Source organism: Acanthaster planci, unplaced genomic scaffold (assembly GCF_054643075.1).
Source record: "Acanthaster planci isolate LZ-2023a unplaced genomic scaffold, COTS_SCS Contig225, whole genome shotgun sequence".
NCBI lineage: Eukaryota > Metazoa > Echinodermata > Asteroidea > Valvatida > Acanthasteridae > Acanthaster > Acanthaster planci.
Window position 1 is genome coordinate 21,544 of NW_028257846.1, and position 13,023 is coordinate 34,566.

At 42.1% G+C, this 13,023-nt stretch overlaps 1 protein-coding gene across 3 annotated transcripts; it reads right to left on the reverse strand.

The window, feature by feature from the left end:
* Positions 1 to 1,094: 1,094 nt before the first annotated feature.
* On the reverse strand, positions 1,095 to 11,967 carry gdap2 (ganglioside induced differentiation associated protein 2). Of its 3 annotated transcripts, none has more exons than XM_087132354.1 (13): positions 11,784 to 11,967; positions 10,927 to 11,178; positions 10,625 to 10,767; positions 9,244 to 9,397; positions 8,981 to 9,069; positions 8,541 to 8,617; positions 7,985 to 8,147; positions 6,655 to 6,814; positions 6,065 to 6,218; positions 5,494 to 5,688; positions 5,221 to 5,364; positions 4,992 to 5,086; positions 1,095 to 4,499 (listed from the first exon to the last, which is right to left on the reverse strand). In XM_087132354.1, exons 2-12 carry the CDS (start codon positions 11,082 to 11,084, stop codon positions 5,030 to 5,032), a joined length of 1,494 nt encoding a protein of 497 aa, XP_086988480.1. In that variant the 5' UTR covers positions 11,085 to 11,178; positions 11,784 to 11,967; the 3' UTR covers positions 1,095 to 4,499; positions 4,992 to 5,029. The 3 variants fall into 3 exon arrangements, with proteins under 3 accessions (XP_086988480.1, XP_022082022.2, XP_022082021.2); XM_022226330.2 differs by adding an exon at positions 11,518 to 11,605 and having other exon boundaries at positions 1,095 to 5,086; XM_022226329.2 differs by having other exon boundaries at positions 1,095 to 5,086; positions 11,784 to 11,966.
* Between the last annotated feature and the right edge of the window lie 1,056 nt (positions 11,968 to 13,023).

Below are 13,023 nucleotides of genomic sequence, written 5' to 3' on the forward strand. Positions count from 1 at the left end.
AATTGCTTTAAAGTAATTGCAAGCCTTCGAAATAAGTGCTTGCCTATTGATACGCTTATCAGGGTAATGTACAGGGTCACATGTTTCTAGCAAATTCTTTTGACAATGTTTGGACTATTGATCTTGATATTTGTTTAAGCAATGGGTACATATTATTGCTTTTTTCCTAGTACCAATTTATGTACATAACGCACCGCCACTCTCACGCAGCGGCAGCGTGGACTGGCATACTTTTTAGACTTGACCAGGCTTTTGTGCACTTACGAATAAATCAAGGAAATGCGAAAATGGGCAGCAAGAACGCAAACCACCATCTTTACTTTACCTTATTTCCTAATTTTGAAAAGAAACGGTGCTCTCAGTCATTGTGTTGATGAGAGCAGATGGACGAAAACGTTCATTTGCATTTCAATGCAAATGTCTGTTCAAGTCTAACGAGAATCACCTTGTGAAGAAAAGTAGTTCCGGCCGTTTCGCATACCGTTATATGGAAATCACCGTTTCCAGGTACAACATTACACCGTTTGTTTATATCAGACATAACTTGTTTTAGAGTCGTTTTACTGTGATTATTTTATTACGTAACTCAAACCTCGATTCATAGCAGATGATGGCAAAGATGAAGCAGTGGAGCAATATTGGCGTTGCGCCAAAACTTCACCCTCATATCCAGTGAAAAGTATCCAGTGTGTCAGCCGCATGGCGCAACATTGGGGATGGGGACATATGGGAGGCATGGACCCCGCCCCACTCTGCCAAGGCCTTTGCTCCGCCCCCTTGAAAGTTGGAAAAGGGAAAAAATCTAATGATGATCGCCTTGGCCAGTGTTTAACTGTGATCGAACTCACTGCACCCCCCCCCCATTGCCGCCCTGCAAAATGTATCCCGGCTACACCGCTCACTGGAGATCACACGGAATCTTGTTGAAGTATGGATGGGCAAGGCCAAGAAATCCAAAAGTCTTCAAGTTTCTGTTGAAGCTTGAAGACCAAACAATATTATATCGACGATATAGGAAGTCAATGCAGGCCGGTAAAAGTAATAAACCGCAAGTCAGTGCATTCAAAACAGAAACTCCATCAAAATTGTCGAAATGAGAGTTAAACTGTGGTTGACTCTTGACGCACTAGGAAAACAGGAAACTTGGGGGTTAGGCTGCTGATTTCTGACAATTATCAAAGACTTCGTTTTTAGAAACAAAAGCAAATCCAGATACTAACAAACACTGGCCTGCTACAAGTATCACGATAAAGTAAGTTAGAACAAAACTAAACAAAACACAGTCAAACTAAACACAACCAACCCTTCTAAACAGGTACGAGAAAAACTGATACCGAAGAATTGGCTGTCAAAATGTAAACAGATAAAAATGTTAATAAACGACAGGTTTTCATTTCCGACTATCTAGTGAAACCTGCTGCACTATGGAGGCTGGCCAACATTGACTAATCAGCAACCAGCAAGATGTTTCTCATGAACAGAGATGGCGGGCTTTATCAACTCCGTACAATGTTCTTTTGCATCCGCCGAGCATGATATGACTGTGAAGTTGCAACATTGACTTAAAATTCTGTGTCCGGGAAAAAAAAGGTGCGACAAACTCTAACGAAAGGGGAATGGCCAAAGTTATACAACTGAACAAAAACACCAAATGAAACACATTGTCCGCTCCCCAATATAAATAAAACAGAAGCCAAAAACAAAAAACAAAAAAAAACCCAGACACAAAGAAAACAGGATACGGGAATACAGAAAGTATGAAGAATTTCGAAAATTCTTTATGATGCAATACTACGAAATATTTCAATATCATTATAATCAATATTTCCAGTGATAAGTTATCCTTTTATCACAGCTGATAAGAGAGAAAAGGCAGAAAAGAAAGATTTGCTTCGGAACTTCCTGTCAATGAATCTGTTAAAAGATCTCGAGTTAGTCCGAAACATTCACAGACCATCAAATACACAAATATGGCAAAATAATCCAAAGTACGAGCAGCCTGTTATATCGGACTCAAAGCTTGGTTCTGAGCCTCTGTTCGTTAACCAACTGGATGACCTCTTCTAGGTATCAAGCAAGATGGCATCAACACTGGGAGTTTTCATAGTCAACAATTTTCCTTTAAGCAGAGACCTAAATTTACATTGCATTACAGAATTTTGCAGGAAGCAAACACACATAGCCTATCATACATCCTTCGCTATGCTGACAACAATTTTGAATTGCTGTCTTATGTTAACAAGAAATTCAAAAGCCAATTTGATATTAAATTATTGTTAGAAATATATTTTATGAATATTAATGAACCAAAACTTGTTACAACCCACAAGAAAGCCATTTTATGTATCAGAAAAAGCCCAAAGAAATATTGGCATACATAATTTTTCTCTGTGGGTGAACATTTATAGGTTTAGGCAGTAACCACCATTGACAGTTCCCAGTGTTAGCTAAAAGCACACACACAGAAAGACTCCAACCGAAATCAGTAGAAAACATAAGATCAAAAATGTATCAAACATGCTACAAACATGTTAACCAGATATAAAAGTGGAAAACCTCAGCATGTAACTCTACCAAACAGCACTGAAACAAGCAGGGGCAAACTTCCAGACAAAAAACCTACAAAAAGTGCCTCAACACCCTCAAAAGTAAAAGGTGGTTTCAGTGGTCCTGAAAACCTTACACAACCCATCTTCTGATGGCAGACCATCGCTAATTTGGGGTCCCAATTTCCCCAATACGTAAATCCCTCACCGATGTTATAGGTCATTACTGCATGTTCTCTGTGAGGCATATTCAATGAGAGCGTTAATTGTTAATTAAAGTTGTTAATTAACAGTTAAATTGTACAGTGACAAAACATGAATGCCAAAAGAAATACAAGTCTCAACACAGTCCATCAAAAAGAGCATTACCATCAAAGCATATTTCATTCAGGCAAATATCGCTGTGAGCATTTTTAGAGTCACTTTATTTAAAATTCAATTTGAACAAATAATTTGGAAGTGTGCAGCACATGGAAACATTATTAGTCAAAAAAGGGGGACAGCGGTGGGATCAAATTCCTAACCTGCAATTTTCTAGTCCTCCAGATAATTGGCAATAAGATGACAGAAATCAATATTGGGAAGGTTTTAGCATTGCATCAACATTTCAAGAGTTTAAAAGCACAAAATTCACACAGAAATTCCCAGCAATGAACGGGATTCATCTCCATCATATTTTACGCGGACCTACGTTAGGTTGGACGAAAACCACTCCTTTTCCTCCGAATCAGTGACACACACATAATTCAAAAACACAAGCTCTCGTTCTTAGCTTTGATGTTGTTGATAGTGAACCAACTATATATTTGAAACAGCATTGCATGACAGCAACATTTGACTGCCGATCTAGTTAACCTTTCACCCTTTCACATAACTCAAGCAAGAACACGCAGCAAGTGAAATTGCTCGTCTTTCAAAATTATTTATCCACTGGTGCCCAAATCTCCATTGTCAACTTTACCAACATTCTGAATTTCCTGTGATTAAATAGTCCATGCACTGGTGAGTAATTTACTCCAGGTAAGAATTGATTAAGGCCAATAAATAAGCTTGTAACGTACAAAAGGTGACTTTTCTCCAAATGAATCACTGGATTGGTATTCCAAAAGGAAGAAAAAAAGGGGGGGGGGAAGAGAAGAATCAGCAGTTGTTTAACAATAAAATGAGACAGTGATGGCAGGTTACCAGCCACTGATGACAGGTTACCAGCTAGAATGACATATGTATCGTGTACGATTGGTTCTCGGGCATTTCACACGTAAATGTTCTCAGCAAGTATTTCCCACCTAAGCTCAGGGAAAGAAGTGGCCAGAGTAATATCAACCACAGAGCGGCGAGATTACAAACAGGGATTTGCACCTGCAGAGAGCAATGGCTCAGTACTATGATGACTGAGGGCGCTATTGATGGGTAGTAGATGGGTAAAGTGGTGGGTAAGTTTGAGATTGCAAACCGATTGCAAACTTTGACATTTGCTCATTATTCACGAGTGTTTGCACCAGGGGGCAGCAAACACTGCTCCAGTGTTCCACAGGTTTATGTTGAGGAGGTAATCGTGCAAATACCAACCCCCCCCTTTCTAGTGTAGACAAGCGAACCACATTGCCACCCAGCTTGCTCGGGCAACAATTGCAAAGTAAAAATGACTTGCCAATGGATTGGAAAATGGGACTAGAAGATTACTTTCAATGTCATTGTACAAATAACCCAAACAAATATCAACTCAGAACATCAACTGCAACCAATGGTCATGCTGAACAATTTAAACTGATGAAAACAACAGAAAAGGTATTCCAGTGTGTTGACAAACGAAATTGATTCGACTTCTTTAGAAAACTGTAAAGGAACTTTAGAAATTGCTAACAGAATAAACTTCAGCCTGGTGAGTTAAACAAAAAAACGTAAAATAATAATCAAGTTATTGCAAAGTCCAATAAGTGGCAGTTCTCCAACCTGAAAATTGAAAATCATGACACAGGATTTATTTATTTTGGATTCAAGAATGTGCAAGACAAGAGCCAAAACCTTCTTTGTTTTTTGCAAAACACAGTTCAGATATAGAAGTGTTTTGTCTATGGGCTCCAAGCTAAGCCAAGAAAGGGTCCAATTTTCTTAGCAATGGAGGCTCTTTTGGTACTAACTGCGCACCGCTGATTCTCAAACGACTATGAAATGTAAGCATTGCAGTCTCATCGCTACCAACAAAATGAGCACTCCCGACCAACACGGATCTTTTCAGTCACTGAGGGGTGCTTTTGATCAGGCCACATTATCACCAAAAACTTATCTTCAAATTAAACAACTAACTTCCCAAAAATTAAAACAACCCGAATTATACAAACTATCCCCAAAAGGTGATAAATAAAACAAAAACGGGACTATTCTATTTGCCACAAATAATTTATCAGCACCTAGTGGGTTTTTGAGGACATCTTTACAACTTACACCTCTGCTGCTTTGGTTACAGGCAATGGTGTCCTAGATCACAGGCCCTCCACCTCTGAGCCTTCTTCAGGATTGAAGTAGCTCTTCCCATTAACCTGGAGGGGAACAATATTTCAAAGCACACTTTATACAAATGTCAAATGGCTTAGGTGGGCCTGTCCCTTTCGGCGCTGCTGAAGTTAGGGCTGAGAGCGCCCTCAGCGAGTAGAGCACATAGGGGATAACTCACCTGCATGTCGTACTCGGACACAAAGGGCGGCACGTCCAGCTGATCTGGGTGGATGGTGTTGTAGAGATAATGAACCCCCTTCAGGCTCCTGACCTTATCCTTAATGCTGGAGGCTGTGAAGGTGGTGAAGTACCACGTCACCAACTGTTCGGGGGAACATAATACCAAAGAACACCGAATCAAATACGGGAAGTTGAACGTAACTACCTTGAGCTGCTGCAGGTTACGGCTCATGACCACGCTGAACAATTTTGGACGTGGCTGAAGGCTTACCCGTGACCAGAAGGTTGGGTGGACAATGTAGAACGCCCTCAGGTGCTTACGATACCGCTTGTCCACCGTGTGGTAGACTTGCCTCAGCCACTTCAGCTCGGGCTGGTTCTGGGCAGTGCTGAGGGTGTGGAAGTAGATGACGACGTAGTCCTCGTTGACTATGGGATCAAGGAGATAGATGAAGTACAGGAACGCCTGGAAGGCCACACAGAGGAACTAATTAAAAATTCATACAACAATAAATGAGCCTCAAGGCCATTTTGGTTTCTCTGATTTTGCTTCTTAGTCAGCTCAGGTTGAAATCTGATGGATACGGACATTATCTGGGTGACAAAATTTTGAGGGTTCCCATTATTTTACACTGCGCAGGTTTAAAAAAAGTAGCTCCGGCAACTTACGACCCACTTTTTTGCTTTGCTGGGTCACAAAAAAACAGCAATCAAGCTCTGCATCTCAACATACTGCATAATGGCTTGACAAACTTACATATAACCAGAGGTCAATCTGACTGACTCCCAATCCTCTTTAAATCAATCTAGCATATAACAGAGTTTTGCGGGAGATTGTGTACCTTCTCTAAATCGACTACCGTTGCGGGAAAGTTTCTGGCGACAAAGACCACGATCGGCCGGCCATAGATGTCAACGCCTGTCTGGTAGATGCAACGATGGGCGGCAATGTCTGACAAATCCTCCATTCGGGACCGTCTCAAGAACCGCTCATACCTACCCAATCCGTAATAAGGACAAGCATATTTCAGAGAGGCAAGATTCAGCGGAATGTATACAAATAATTTTCACTGAATGTGGACAAATGATTTTCAGGTGAACACATGCAAATTACTCTTCACCGGAATGTGCATTAATTATCAGTTGAAGGTGGACAACTGATTTTCAGCTGTGTACAAACAATTTTCAGCTGAATGTGCACAAACATTTTTGAGCTGAATGTGCACAAACAATGTTCAACTGAATGTGCACAACGATGTTCAGCTGAATACATACAAACTGATATTTAGGCTACTCCACTGCATCTTCTTCTCCTGCCTCCAAGCTTTCTTGTCTTGAGGGAGAGGTGTGGTTGTATGTGCAACTTGTCCCTGTAAATTCTTTGATACTATCGGGCTGCCGTTTCTTTCCAATATTTTGCTATCTATCTCACCTCCTTTTTTTCTCTTCCTCAACGCTCAGGATGGGCCTGGTGGCTCCCATCTCCCTCTTGGTCTTGTCCGGGTCAGCCTGCATGGAGGTGAAAGCGTGATTGCTGATGTCCACTTCGTCCATTCCCTGTTCCTCATCCGATTCTCTGCTGCTGACTGGAGCTAAGGCGATACAAGATCACATTTCTGACTGAATAAATCTGCTTGCAAGTCACCTTTTTGATTGGGTTTAACAAACCACACAAACCATTTTTCTATACTAGGGTAGGGCGTTGAAAAGTCTGTAAAAGTCACGGCCGTCAGTGAGCCGTCTGGACTGCAGTAGTCTTGGGCCTAGACGGCAGAACTGGATAGCCGACGCAATTGAGCATATGCCGCGCACGCCGATTTCTATTGCGCACTCTCATGACTTGGTTTCACCAATCGACGGTTCGTTCTACCGTCTTTGGAATCTCCTACAAACAGTTTAACTTTCCTTTAGTTTTCCTCCGGATTTCCGGAGGAACCAATCAGCGCCCGGGAAATTCCTGTTGAATCTGTATGTCATGAATATGGACCAATAACCTGCAACACATGACCTCAGTACTGTACGTGTACACTGTACACCGTATACCACACCGCACAATGCACATACCCTACGTGTCATAAAAAACATACTGCTAAAGTACAAGTACTGTCACCGTTGATAATGGCCACGGTCGATGCATTGGAACAAGAAGCAAAGAAGTACGCCTGTGAAAGACATTACATAAACTGAAGAAACAAGCTGACACTATTGATGCGAACTTGCTCCAACTTGCTCCAACGTACCCACGGCCTGTTTGCACCATTTTGCATCCAAGGGTCAATTGTGAGTATTCATATAAAACTACTATTTTGCATACAAGGGCCACACCTCGGTGTGCAGGAGGTTCCCAAGATGGTAAAACGAGCCGTCGATTGGCGCCCGCCGCATATGCTTGATCGAGTCCGCTATCGAGTTCTGCCGTCTAGGCCCAAGACTAGGACTGCAGTGAAATTAAAACTGGAAACACAGGCTCAAGTTCAGATATGTTATGCTGGTCTTGGATTTGTATGCACAAGTCTAGGGCTGGGTCTCTGCTAGTCTTGTACCCATCTTTCTAGTTTGGAACTCCCAAATAAATTTCACTCAATTTTCTTGCCGCAGCTGGTTGGAATCCAGACCGACCGCTGCAGCCACCTTCAACGATCATTGCCAAAATCCTTGAACAGTTTCCCAACTCCAGATGAAAAAAAAAATGATTGTAAACATTGGTAACATTCACAGCAGTGGATCTGGGTCGGGAATCTGCCATGGCACCTGTAACCTACCGATATCTCTGCCAATGGGATCCTCCGCTATTCGGATCTTTCTCTCCGGATTGACTGGTTCCCCATCCTCATTACCAATATTGGCTGGCACCAGGTCCAAAGCCCACTGTTCTTCCGTTTTACTCCGGGGAAAGTATAATGGCAGGAGGTCTTGATAACAATCCTTGAACAACATAAATTGAAAAAAAAAAAAATTTCAGCAAAGGGAAGAAAACAGTGCAGAATTTACAACTGATCTTATTTGCAGGTCGGCCATATTGAATTGAAAGTGAGGCTAACTTCTTATTTTGGGAACCCAGGAATAAAAATAAAAGCAATGAAAAAAGTTAATTACAGTATAATTTCATTTACAATGATAACAATTTAAAATGTGCAACTTACTACATCTCAATGTTTTAAGCACTTTTTACAAAAAAATGAAAGTGAGGCATGAAACCCCAAGTAGTCTAGCACCATCCCATTTCATAGATTACATTGAATAAAATAGATGCAGGGAACATGATCAAAAATGGCTTCCTTTTGAATTAGGTCCTGCAGTTTGAAAAAGCAGCCTCACCTCATTAATTCCCCGTATGACAAGGACTATTCTCTCAAACACCTGACCATGCTTCTCGAGAAAGCGTCTTATGGTTCCTACAAAACAAAAACAAGCCACAAAAAGTTGTTGCCCCCGAAGTACAACTGAAATCCGACACCAGTCTCTCCGAGCCAAGAAAGTCAAAATGGAAAAGCCAAATCCCACTTTGAGTGGACCGGCAATGGGGTGGAAAATTGGGGCTTGAAGTCAAAGTGTGAACTAGGGTTGGGGTTGGGTTGAAAAAGGGTAGTACGGGACAGAGAAAGGACAGGGATTGGGCCGGGGTGTTGCTGTTTTGGGGTAGGAATGGATTTCGTGGGGTTGGGTAAGGGGGAGGTGGGACAAGGGCAAGGTTAAGGGTGAACAGGGTTCTTGGCTGGGGGGAGGGGGTAGGTGGAAGTGGGGCTATAGGAACTTACTTATTGCAATATGGGCAGCCTCCTCAGGAGGGTAGCCCCGCTTGACCGAGTTAATGGCACAGATGGCTAAAGTTCGAAGCTCATGTTCTCTGTATCAGAACAAAAAAAAAAGAAGTCACATTCAATGCAGCAGAGATTACCAAGGGCCAGATCAAAAGGCATTCTACTTTTCTTCTTTAATTAAAACCAACAGTGCTTTGGAACTACCCTATGGGGAAAAAAATGTCAGTTGGGCGGCCTAACAACAACTATGAAGATCGTACCTCGCGAGCTGCAACACATTACGGTAGCAATTATATAAGGCACTCTCGGCAGCTGTGCGATATCTGATGTTGTAGCGGGGCCCCACCGTGTGGATGACAAACCTTGCAGGTAGATGGTAACCTTTACTCAGTTTGGCTTCACCAGTTCTGCAACCTGTCAAGAAAAATGTATCGATAGTTGATATTTGTATCAATTATCGATGAATAAATGAAGCACTGAGGAACACATTTCAATAAAATATCATTCATGTTCAACTGTTTCAGATAAGCTCATCATCAGGTTACAAATGTGAAGCCAAGGGTCGTGAAATATTTGTGCAGTGTTCTCCACAAACGAAGGGCAGGCCGCCTCATCAAACTTTCAGGCCACCCGGCCAAAATTCTTAACACTCTGCCAAAATTTTGAAATGAAAAACAAATAGAAACGGCCAAGATCCAATGGCCAGGACAATCTCTGCCGTCACATGCTGCCAGCTCGGTGCCCCGAATCAGCCTTTCTGACCGCCGGTCTCGCAGACCATGTACATACAACGCACACCGCTGCATGCATTACCACAGCGCTGCCTGCATGTCTTGTACATGTACCTGTAGAACACACACTTCCTCGCAATGATTTCAGCTCGGCCTGATCGGAACAACTCGGACCAGGATTCAAGTGATGTCATTAATCGAACAACTGCACAGATGTCACCGTCAGGAACAAAAACAAGCAATTTCTGCAATCTCCAACTCATGTTGACTAAACTTTGGAGCATGCACGTGTAAGTATTGCGATCGAAAACATGGCAATCGAAAAGACTTTCTAAAATGTCCAAACAGCAGCTTATTTGTCTCTGGATCACCGATAAATACACAGGAACTACCACTGGGCCAATAATAGCAATAACAGACCTAAAATCTTATTATTTGTAGGCAATTCTTCCAACTGCGTTCTCTCTGTAGAGCATGTTTTGTAGTATCACTACTTGGATGCACTTAACGGTTACTATGCAGTGGTGCAGGTGTAAGTAAGTCATTTTGTGCTCTGTAAAAATGCATATACGTGCGGCGCTGCAACAACACATTACGACAAGCCAAGTCACATGTTGGACTTTGGCGTAATAGTGATTATCCAAGGTCATGCAAGAATACCCCTTACGAATTTTTAACAGAAAAGATAACCTTAAAAATACCCTTGTGATCTCATCTGAGGAAACCGAATTTATTATTTTTCCTTGAAGGAAGTGCACCTTGCAATCTTCACACCTGTCTGACTATGTCATAGTGCACTTGATGACGTCATGCCGCTCTGCCAAAAAAATGTGCTTGTGGAGAACACCGATTGTGCCTTCAATTTCATGATATTTTGGCCTGGGGTTGAACTGAAATTATATAATCTTACATCTGACAGTTTTGATCAGTTCATTTTGAAGGTCTGGTCCTGCCCGCTTGTGGATGGCTTCTGTGAGAGGGGTATTTTCATTCAGATGTTCGTTGGTCGGATGAATGAGGCCCATCGCATCTAAGGCTGTGGGGTCACCTTCCCTGTCAGATTAAAAATATTATCTTCGATTGAGCCCATGTCAATATTCTAACAAAAATTTCCCTAATTGTGCAATGAATGGAATCTTGGAATGACATATCTGTGAAATCATTATATTCATTCATTGTACATGTATTCAATATTGACAAAGCAATGCCTACCACAACACAATCTTCTGATTGAGTGAGGGGTCACATGGGAACCTTGAGGTTCTACTCTCATCTGCTGAGACTCTGTATTCAGGAATATTCTCCTCATTGTCCCACGTCGGTAAGGATGAGATGGACACAAAATCCAGCTTCTGGCCGAGTTGCTCCATGATGCCAAGATGAGCTCATATGTTCACGAAACAAATCTTTTGCCCCCCACGATTCTTGCCGGTTGCTCAGAGGAAAATTGCTCGCTGATTGAACCTGAAATCATACAGAAATTAATTGAATGGTTAGCAAGCTACGTGTTGGAGTGAACTCTGCCCAAATCAACAGTTGTTCCCTGTTAAGTGGCCCATATTACAGTCGTACTATGCTGTACATGTGGTACGCATCATTCCCGAATCCCTCTACTTGAAGTTTAAAGAAAGAGTTCCATACATGGACATCACTTGACTCCCTGTTCACAAACACATGAGACTGGCCTGAAAAATTCCAAGTCTTTTCTAAGTAAATGCTTCAATATTTGCCTTGCTAACTTTGACTTTTTTTTAGACTATGTTATTGCTTTCTGACTGTTAATAAACCACTGCAGAGACTTACATGACTTAACACTCGTTGCTCAAATCCTAGCCTAGGAATATGAGACCGGTATCCACCAGGGACTGGTTTTTGAGGGAATTAGACTTTTCTTTAATTTGAAAAAAAAACAAACAAATGCAAGATATCAACTAATGTCCTAATCACTTTCCTTAAATCATATGAAATTCGAAAACATCCCAAGTCATCCCGCCACTGCCATGACATGCATGACCAGATGACGGACATAGCAAAAGCACATTAGTCTGTCAACATTGAACCCTTCTTACCTGCCTAGAATGACAAAAGGCAGTTCCAGAAAACAAGATAATCTGAAAAGTGGCTACAGTATATGACTTCACAATCACGAGACGACAAAATTGCTCCCACTTCGAAACTCAAAACAAGAAAACTTCCGCGTAGATTCACAATATGCATTCCCCATGCTGTAGCACCTGCACGGTCCCCCACATCAACCAAGCATTTTGTCCAATTTCGCTTCCGGGAAAAAGGTTCCAGACTATTTTCAAGTATATCAACTCTGTTCTCAAAAGGTGCGATCCCACTCCATCTGAATGTGTCTGACTATTTATAAATGAAGATTGTAATGAAATCCCGGGAAAGAGGCGAAACCCTGCGAAACCCCGTTAATTTTAGGTCTTGTGATTCCCATCTCCAAAGTTCAGCAAACTTTCCTCATGTCCCGGCCCAGGGACTGCCCAAATTACATGGGTTAAAGTCATCTATAATTGCAGTTTGTGACATTGCAATTTTTTTCTTATCTTCTGTATATCAGATATGATAAAGAATAACTGTACCTACATGTAGGTTTTGAGCATTAAAAGGATGGTTGAGTATGAGGCATGGGCCGATAATGTTGATGGTTGGGTTGGGTATTTGAGGATTTTCTGTTGTGTAAATTTTTGATGGTCAGCGCTCAGTCACAGATGTGCGAGGAAACGTGCTTGCCTTCAAAGTCTCTCATGTCTCAACCATTGAGCTCCATTATAATGGATATCAATGGTCTCAACATTCTGGCGTACATAAAACTGTCAATAGAAATACACGGACTGAAAAATGCACTAGCCTCCAGGGACATTGTACGCTTCCTCCTTTGGCAGTCATCTTACGTCACGTGAAGAAGTTTTATCGCCTTTTAAAGTCGGTGAGCAGAACGAGAAGCCATGTCGGTGGGCCCTACGCTCGTGAACAGATGGTACGCGCGTTTCATGCCTCTTTTTCCAATAGGGTGCTTGACTTGCCAAACGCACGCGTGCATCTAGCCGAAGAACGCATGCGCATGTGGCAGGCACATAGGAAGGGCGTAGGAGTTTGAGCTGCCTGGGCTATAACATCTTGCACTGAGATTGCCACTTTCTGGCATGCCCGATATGTCCATAGCGAGCGCTTGCCACGAGCCATCTGTTTCACAGCCACGAAACCCTGGACCCTATGATCGCCGCCGCAATTGAATATTCATGATTTGTTGGTGTTCATTGGTGTTGATTGGTACATGTATGATCTCATAAC

What these genes read in the sequence shown, in the direction of transcription:
- gdap2 (XM_087132354.1), bottom strand. Translation starts at nt 11,084, where the DNA reads ATGGAGCAACTCGGCCAGAAGCTGGATTTTGTGTCCATCTCATCCTTA. An exon ending in ACCCAACCTTCTGGTCACGG is followed by an intron (nt 5,365 to 5,493) that starts GTAAGCCTTCAG and finishes TCCCCCGAACAG; the next exon opens with TTGGTGACGTGGTACTTCAC. An exon ending in TGTCCGAGTACGACATGCAG is followed by an intron (nt 5,087 to 5,220) that starts GTGAGTTATCCC and finishes GTTCCCCTCCAG; the next exon opens with GTTAATGGGAAGAGCTACTT.